Source organism: Brassica rapa, chromosome A04 (assembly GCF_000309985.2).
Source record: "Brassica rapa cultivar Chiifu-401-42 chromosome A04, CAAS_Brap_v3.01, whole genome shotgun sequence".
In the NCBI taxonomy this organism is placed as follows: Eukaryota; Viridiplantae; Streptophyta; class Magnoliopsida; order Brassicales; family Brassicaceae; genus Brassica; species Brassica rapa.
In genome coordinates, this window is record NC_024798.2 from 5,268,515 (window position 1) to 5,277,656 (window position 9,142).

Genomic DNA, 9,142 nt, shown 5'->3' on the forward strand with positions numbered 1-9,142 from the left:
GGACTTCAGATTCCCTCTCAGCTAATAGGATGGCTCAAAGCGTGCGTCTGCTCCACTAACTTTACTGTTGGCTATAATGGCATGGTTCATGGATACTTCAAAGGCAATTGAGGTCTCCGGCAAGGGGATCCTCTCTCCCCATACCTTTTTGTTATTGCAATGAATATCCTGTCTATCATGCTGAACAATGCGGCTGCTGACTTACGGATTAAGTATCACCATAAATGCTCATCCTCAAGGCTCACACACTTATGCTTTGCAGACGACCTCCTGATCTTCATAGACGGCTCCATTGACTCTGTTCAGAATGTTCTTCAGGTTCTAAAAGAGTTTGAGCTTCGCTCTGGTCTAGCGGTGAGTGTGCAGAAAAGCTGTTTCTTTGCGTCCGGCCTAACACAACAAGAAGTTGACTCTATCAAAGCTTCGACGGGCATGCCAAATGGTCTCCTCCCTGTTTGATACCTTGGTGTTCCCTTATGTACAAAGAAGCTCACTCTCTCCAACTGTGAGGTCCTGATACAACAAGTCAAGGCAAAATTCAACTCGTGGATAGTTAAGACATTATCATTTGCGGGAAGGTTATTGCTAATCAAAACTATCATTGCGGGGATAACAAACTTTTGGTGCTCTAATTTTTTACTCCCTAAGGCGTGCATTGCAAAGATAAACTCTCTCTGTGGGATGTTTTTGTGGAAAGGCTCTATAGAGGGTAATCACACTGCTAGAGTATCTTGGGAGACAGTAACGAAATCGCGAGAAGGCGGGGGACTAGGAATCAAAGACTTGGGAACATGGAACAAAGCTTGTTGTCTTAAGCTAATTTGGTTGCTGTTCTTCCAAGGAGGATCAGTATGGGTAGCTTGGTTCAAGACAGAGATCCTAAATGGCAACCTATCTAACTACTGGACGGTAAACACGAGCCCTTCAAATTCTTGGTTGGCCAACAAATTAATTAAGCTGAGAAGAGAAGTATATACCTGGATAAGGCTGAGAGTTGGGAATGGAGTGAATTGTCGCTTCTGGATTGATAACTGGTCATCGATTGGATCACTTAAAGAATACTTCGCAGCGAATGCGTCCTCAAGGCAGGGTATCCCCCTGACTGCAACTCTGGCTGATTTAAATAGAGCTGGCGATTGGAATCTCCCCCAGCCTCGATTGGAAGCAATGTTGCAGGCGCAGATAGCATTAACTACGATATCACTGGTGGAAGAAGAAGACAGTTATGAGTGGGTAGTTACTGGTGTACCTACAGGGAGGTACAAAACCTCATTGATATATTGGAAACTGAAGGGTGAAGAACAGATGGCACCTTGGGCGAAGATTGTTTGGACAAAAGGTAGGATTCCTAAGCATAACTTCCTCACATGGCTTTTCGTTTTGGATAGATGTCCTACTAGGGATCGCCTTCGAAGTTGGGGACTGCCGGTGGACTCAAAATGTTTGCTTTGCAACTTGGAGGATGAAAGTCGAGATCACTTATACTTCAGGTGTTCCTTCTCATGGCGGGTCTGGTCTGAGATTGCTCGTCGGTGTTTATTGTGCCATCACAATTGTGGTCGGATACGATCAGCCAGCTAATCTCTCTACAAGGCAACAAACTTCTCAAGCGTTTAGTTCATCTTTCCTGGCAAGGAATGATCTACTCTTTGTGGCGAGAACGGAATCAAAGACTTCACAACCGAGACTTCCAGACTTCAGACACCATCATCGCCACTATCAATCGGCAAATCAAAGATAAGATCCTTAGTTTCAGAACCTCATCTCCATCGCTCTCCTCCTGTCTCATGCAGATGTGGGTAATGACGGAAGCATCCCCTTGATCACGACTGCTCAGTTTCCCCTCTTGGGCTGGGCCTGCCAAATTAGTATTCTGATCTTAACTATGGGTTTAAATTAAGGGTTTTCTTAATGGGATGGGCAATCTAATGTTGGTGTGACTAGAGCTCTATGCTTGTAAAACATTTTATTTCTTTTGCAATTAAATATAAAAACCTTAAGTCAAAAAAAAAATGTGTCCCCTTCTCTCTTCCCTTTCTACATATTTTCTCTTCTTTCTAACGTTGTGATTCCAAAAATCTCAGAGACTTGGTGGTTGCCACGAATCCCAGGGTTCGTTGGCGAATATCCCTTTTAAGCTAGCGTTGCTACGATCTTATGAACTCAGCTTCTAGTCCTGGTCGAGTCTGAAATTAGTTCTCGAAAATCGAATTCGTTGTTGACTTTGTTTCTTCACTCTAATCATACGGGATTTGGGCCAAATGTCAATGATAGCTTATACTCTAATGGGCTTTGTCTAGGTTTGGGTCCAAAAGTAATGGCTTCTACATAGATAGATTGTTTTAGTTGTTGGCAAAAAAATATTACACCAATCGAAATCTTTGTCTATTTATTTATTCCCGATGGAATTATGAAAAACTAATTGAACAAAGAAAAAGCAAATCTATTATCGCGAGAGATTGAACCAAAAACTCATCTGGAGTGTCGGAAAAATGTCGTTAGGGCAAAAGGGTTCGGGGGATCCAGGTGCGATGCTCACTTCCCTTCTGAACAAGCGAGAGAAGCTTCGACAAGACTTACGGAGCATCGAGAAGCAGGTCGGTTGTTGATAATTAAAATCTTGAATATTTCGATTTCGTTAGAGAAATTCGAATAAGGGTTGTTTTGTTTTTGTTTTTGTGTGTGTGTTAGGTATATGAATTGGAGACAAGCTATCTTCAAGAATCGAGCCATATAGGAAATGCCTTGAAGGGTTTCGAAGGCTTCCTTTCTTCCTCCAAAAGCACTGCCAGGTCTGCTTTGTTGACAACTTTAGATTCTCTTTGCAGCTTCAAATACTCTCTAAGATTCTATAGCATTGTTTATAGCTTTCTGCATAATGATTTGACTTTTGATATATGAACCTACGTTTGTAGTGCTAAGAGATCAAGGAAGTTTCAGCCTGAAGACAGAGTCTTCTCTTTGTCCTCAGTCACCTCACCTGCTGTATGTTTTATCTAAAACTCTTCTTTTTCTTTGTATTTCCTTGTGTTGGTTGGTAATAACATCACCGAAAGAGCCAATGATTACATTTATAGTACATAGAGTTTAGGATACATTGCTAACATCTCAAGCAGAATCAAATAAGCACCAAAGCTGAACAAACTATGATGTAAAAGGCTCGAGTTCTCATTTGCCCTTTAGTTAGTGGAAATAGTGTTTGTTTTCGAGTGGATTCTTACACTTAATCGCAGTTTCTTGGACTGGTATGTTAATCTTCCCTGTGATATGTATTCAGGCTGAAGAACTTGGTGTTGGAAGAGAAGGTAAACCGTGCAACTTCAACTAAACTGACTTCGCTTCTCCTATTCATGGATCAGTTTAGACACTTACAACTCCTTGATGTTATAGATGGACGAGCTGAATTGGGCCCTGGGAGATCCAAGGGTGGATTGTCAACGGGACAGTTAGTTTCCCAAACTCTGTTTGCTTTACTAAGTTCATACATAACCTGTCTGTATCGCGTACATGATTTTGGGTTTCACCAATTACAGGGGAAAACCGAAGAAAGGGAGAGGACACGGAGTGGCAAGAGATGCAAAGAGAAACAGACCATCAGAACCAGATTATGACGACGAAGATGATCCGGATGCGAGTATGTATGTGCCTGGTTCACTCATCTAAGGCATTTTCTGTTTTTGTGGTGCCTGAAAGCATTAAGAAACAAATCAGCTTGTAACGTTTTTATTTTACATCCCAGAACATAACCAAAGTAAATCTAGGAACTATTGTGGCAGATTTATAACGTCAATTAATATATAAGATGTTTCGTGGAATATTTCTAAGATAACTATATATGGTCTCAAGAGTCCATAAGTCCATTATTAATTCATTGAAGGATGTAGAGAAGGCAGCTTTAGGAATGTGAGAGTGGAATTGGTTGGCATGCATCATCATTTGATTCATTGTTTGTGATAGAAGCTTTAAATAGAATTTTCTCTTCTGGGTCCAACTTAGTTGTTCTTTCCCTTTTTGCCTCTTTGTATTATTACCTTTTTAATAAGCCGAAAATGTAAACTCTTTTGCCAACAATAATTACATTATAACAAAAAACTTAAGATAAAACAGTTTTATACATTAACATTAATCAAGAATAATGATCATGCAAACAATTTAGAGTGGTGAGACATATGTATTCACATCAGTAAAACAGATGTTTGAGATTATCCAAATTTTAGCAGAGAAGATTTGATCCCAAAAAAAAAGGAAAAACAAAGAAGAAAGAATGAGAAAACGAAGTTACTCAGAAAATTCGATCAATCTTTTAAAAGGAAAGGAGAATATGAAGACAAACATGAAACCATGATTAGCCAATTAATCAAGCACTTCGTTTTAACCTTTCTTGAAACTCAAGAAACGACCTTTCTTTCTCCATCTTCATACTTTCTCTAAACTTGTAGATGAACTCGTCGGCTCTCTCGTCAACCCTCAAATGCGGCGAAGCAGCCACCACTCTCCTCCATGCATCTTCCATCGAATCAGCAATCTCCGGCATCCCCTCTTCGTCCTCTTCTTTCTCTTCTTTTCGCCTCACAACTTTCTCTTTGCTCTCACTCGTCCCTTCGCAGCGTGATTGGTTTTGGTATTGATAGATTTGAGAGTAATCGTCATCGTATTCATAGCTTCGACGCTTGGTTTTGGTGTGAGATCGTGAGAAAAAGTTGAGAAACCGTCGAGAGGTTTGGTTGCTGCTGCGGCTGTAGTATTTGTCTGAATAGCTAGTGTTTTCGAGGTACCTTGTTCGGAAAGGAACGATGAGACGGCAAGAAAGGAAACGAATGACACGAGCCGTTGATTCTCTGACTGTTGCAGCGATCTCGATGTCTCTGAGTTTGGACTTGACCATGTTTGTGAAGCTCTTCCATGCTCGCTTTGCTGGATTTTGCCTCTTCTTTTGCCTCAGCGAAACCATTTAGACGCTACTGTCTCTTTTTTTTTGGCGATGTGTGGACAAAATGTGTATTATTGTACAGAAATGGTTTATATTTTGGTTATAGCTAATAGAGCCCTTGATATTTTGATTAATTACTAAAACGCCATTGCTTTTGGGTAAAAAGTTGGCAACAAAAAGGGCATATTTGTACCTTCGGGAATCAGGATGCTAATATTTTCATATATATATGTGTGTATTATGAAATTTATATTTAGGAAATTAGTATAATATTTTTTGTAACTTAGAAATTAATATGAATATAATTTGATCAACGAAACCAAGTGGTAATGTATCCACAGATGATCGGTTCACCCTTGGCATTAGTCGGAAGGTATTCCAAACTCGGATCAGACAGTGTGGTAGTCAATCCACTTTGTAGCACTAAGTGTGTTCCTCCGAAGACGGATCAGATCATCCGATAGAGTTTACTAAAAAAAAATCAATGATAAAAGTAGTAAAGAGGCTATTATCCATTTTTGTCGGCAGAAAATCAGATTCATATTTTCACATCTTCAGGATGTTAATATTTTCATAAATAATATGAAATTAAAGTTATACTTTATGAATATACTAATACATAATGGCTTGAAGAATAAAAAGAAGGTGTTTTCCAATTTCCAGACACATATGTCGGCATAAAATAAGAATTTTGAGCTATCACATTGGCTTTAAAGAAGTATGAGCCTGAGCTGTTTTTCTTTTATAGCTAATCTGAGTTGTGTTTCTTTTTTTCTTTGCACTATGTGAGATGTTTTGAAGCTCTGTAAAGAAAACGTTGTTCTCCATGAAGCTAAGACCATGTGAGATCCGACCAAAGGGAAGGCCCATAATGTTAATGGATAAAGACTACTACTAAATGTAATTATTGGATGGGACTGTTGAGCTAATAATTATTGTTTAACCAACCAACCAATCAATCATACATTTATATGCACATTCTATTTTTTTTCTAATTAATAAGAGCTTTATATTCTTCATTCATACCAACCAAAATTTTTTAGACATGTATTTGACATTATCTGCTTAAATATGCCTTACATGTTTCAGAAAACTCGGATGTTTTCGGTAAAAACACTTTAGTCTTTAGGTGGACTTTTATTTATCTTCTTTGAGGATGGAATATTTGGTAGACTAGTTTATTGGTCGCGGCGATGTGATGAGGTGTGTCTCAGAGTAAATATTAACTGTAAATAAAATATTGAACTTTCTGCGCTCTTTAATTTTTCTATGCTTACATTTTATAGGTATCGAGTAGCCTTAGATATTTGGGTATTCTGGTCGGTCTGGATCTTTAGCTAAAGTGATTGGAAGTATTCGATTTGATTTGAGTTCAGGTTCTAACGATTTCAGAACGGTTCAATTCTCAACTTTAAAGTTATTTAATATTTGATTTTTTTGTATACGGTTTGGTTCAATTATTTACTAATGATATACTAAAAATATATAAAAAGAGATAAGAATATATTTAAAATTTGAGAAAAAAAAACTAAAACGTCAACATGAAATACCAAACAAATACAAAAACTTGGAAAAAGTAAAAAAAAAAAACACAATACATGAAATACCAAGTATATACTTAGAGTACCTGAACCGAACCAATATTCAAAAATATCACTTATATATTTAGTATTTCTCAGTCATTCATTTCATATATTTGACTATGTGTTTTCCTTCACCATATGCAGTAATAAAAAAATTAAATTTAAAATATATTTAAAAATAAAATTTATTATTATTTTAGATTTTATTATTTTATTATAAATATTTTAATATCAATTTTGATTTAATTGAGCCTAAAATTAAGATAAAATAAATAATTTTGTTTATTTTAAAATATATTTAAGAATAGATATTTATATATTTAAAATTATAGTCTTAGATATATTTTTCTATTTCTTTTGGATAAGATATATTAAATCAACTTGTATAAATTAAAAAAAAATTGATATAAAAGTTGTATATTATGAAATAGTACAACTATACAATATTTCTAAAATTTGTAGATATGTAAATAAGCTAATACTATTACGATTAAAAATTTAATTTTTTTTACAAAATTGTAAAAAAAAAATTGAAAATAATTTTAAGTTATAAATTGTATAATTATAAAAATAGAAATAAATAATATTTTGGAAATTTTAAAATATTATTATATTTTTTACTATTACATTAGTTAATGTCATATTTGAATAGATTTACTTTAACGATGATTATAATTTACTACTATATTCTAAAAAGTTTAACAACAAATATAAATAAGCATTAAATATAATTATCCATGTCATATTTAACTATAAGCCATATAATCATTTCTAACATGTCATGTTGACATTTATTTAGTGAAAATGATTGTAGAGATGACATGGTCAAAATCAGTTTGTAAATAACGTATAGGAAATTGGATATCCAGTAGTATCTACAATCGAATTAATACCCACTGATAAAAATGTGCAAAGTTCATTAAGATAAAATAGCCATACTCAAACCTGGTCTGATTTTCCGATTAGTTCTAGTTCAAGTTTTCGGATAGATCTGAATAATATGCACATGTTAGGCCACATCATATTTTGCTTAGTTATATGGTTACTAAAACTTTTTCTAGGGATAATATAATGGAAACTCTATAAATTAATATTCGATAAATTAATAAACACGATAAATTAATAATTTTTACTGATCTTGAACTGGACCAGTGTAAAAATATAACACAATTCGATAAAGATAATAATTTTTGAAAAACATTATATAAATATATGTTAATAATTAATTCATACAATTTTAATATAATTATAAAAAAAATATTGCATATTTTTTATTCATAATAAAGTCTATATTTAATTTTTCTAAACACTTCAAAATATTTTAATATTATTTTGAAATTTTACACCTGAAATGTATGTACTACGGTAAATATTTTCTATACACCAAATAATTAAATAAAACCATCATAAAATTTGTTTATATAAAATTTAATCAATATGTTTACCGTCAAATCAAATATTCTTCTTGATTTTACATAAAAATACATCAAATACCCAAATGTAAAAAATTGTAAATTAATAACTCTATAAATTATAGTTTCAGCATATCAATACGCAGAGTTTTTATTGTATTTTTGATATTATCAAATATTCCAGCTTGGATGATGTAAATTGATAATGGTTTAAATTTGCATGCAGTTTGATTGTAACATTTCCTTACTTTGATTTAAGTATCACAATGGCCATTTCTTATGTAAATGTGATTTATTGATTGAGTTTTCCACGTATTTTTGAATCAAACTGATTTACCAGTCATTTTTTTTTAGTAGGGGATGGAAGCTTACCAGTCATTTGATTACATGTTTTTAAATCTTTTTTTGCCGTGAAATCAAGAATAGAGGTTTTACAGCTTATTTAACACTCATTTTCTAAATGATAATTACAGTTTAGGAAAAAAAAAAACAGAAGAACGCTGAAACAGAACACAAACATCTCAGATAGAAATTGGTCTAAACCTAATGGGAGAAACCCAAGTGACAAAAATCCAACTCATCATTGTGACGTAAATCCCAAACGTGTGATATCTCGTTCACGTGACACCAAACCGACTAAGTGGAGACTTTTTTTTTTTTTTTTGTCAGCAAACAAAACAGATTCATGTAGACTCTACGAACCATTCCGGTAGCTCTGCATCCATATGGACGACAAACGACGGTTGCTTTCTTGCACTGCGTGCGAGACTGTCCGCCTTTGAGTTCTGTGTCCGTGGTATATGAATGATCTCTGAGCTGTTGAAACTGACTAAGTGGAGACTATGGTTATGATTGGCGACCATAAAGTGTAATTGTACTTTGTTACCATTCAAGAAAAACATTAACCAACACCTCATAATTGATCAAATAACGCACTTGAAACTCAGAAAAAAAATCTTTTTGGTTGAGAATGGAGACACTAAGTGCGGGGGAGTTTCTGTATTGATTTGACTAGTTTCCATAAATGTCACCAATCAGAGGGATAAACTAAAAAAAACGTTTTTGAAAAAATCGTAATTGAAATACGCACATGATTTACAAGACAACCAAAACATGCATAAATGTACAAAAACGCAGTTCAATGGTGTCAGCACGAAAGGCGGTGCAAAAATTAAAGTGCGGGACAGTGCAACTGCGGTTTGTGCAGAACTAAAGTA

General features: G+C 34.7%; 2 protein-coding genes across 3 annotated transcripts; one reads left to right on the top strand and one right to left on the bottom strand.

Moving 5' to 3' along the window:
- The first annotated feature begins 2,320 nt into the window (after positions 1-2,320).
- Positions 2,321-3,847, top strand: LOC103863523 (chromatin modification-related protein MEAF6). Of its 2 annotated transcripts, none has more exons than XM_009141266.3 (6): positions 2,321-2,597; positions 2,692-2,792; positions 2,916-2,985; positions 3,278-3,305; positions 3,391-3,445; positions 3,534-3,847. In XM_009141266.3, the coding sequence occupies exons 1-6, from the start codon at positions 2,493-2,495 to the stop codon at positions 3,661-3,663; spliced, it is 489 nt and encodes a 162-aa protein (XP_009139514.1). In that variant the 5' UTR covers positions 2,321-2,492; the 3' UTR covers positions 3,664-3,847. The 2 variants fall into 2 exon arrangements, with proteins under 2 accessions (XP_009139514.1, XP_033146651.1); XM_033290760.1 differs by having other exon boundaries at positions 3,391-3,503; positions 3,534-3,611.
- A 246-nt stretch (positions 3,848-4,093) lies between these two features.
- Positions 4,094-7,638, bottom strand: LOC103863525. Its single transcript, XM_009141267.3, has one exon. It carries the CDS (start codon positions 4,949-4,951, stop codon positions 4,358-4,360), a length of 594 nt encoding a protein of 197 aa, XP_009139515.1. The 5' UTR covers positions 4,952-7,638; the 3' UTR covers positions 4,094-4,357.
- Positions 7,639-9,142: the final 1,504 nt, after the last annotated feature.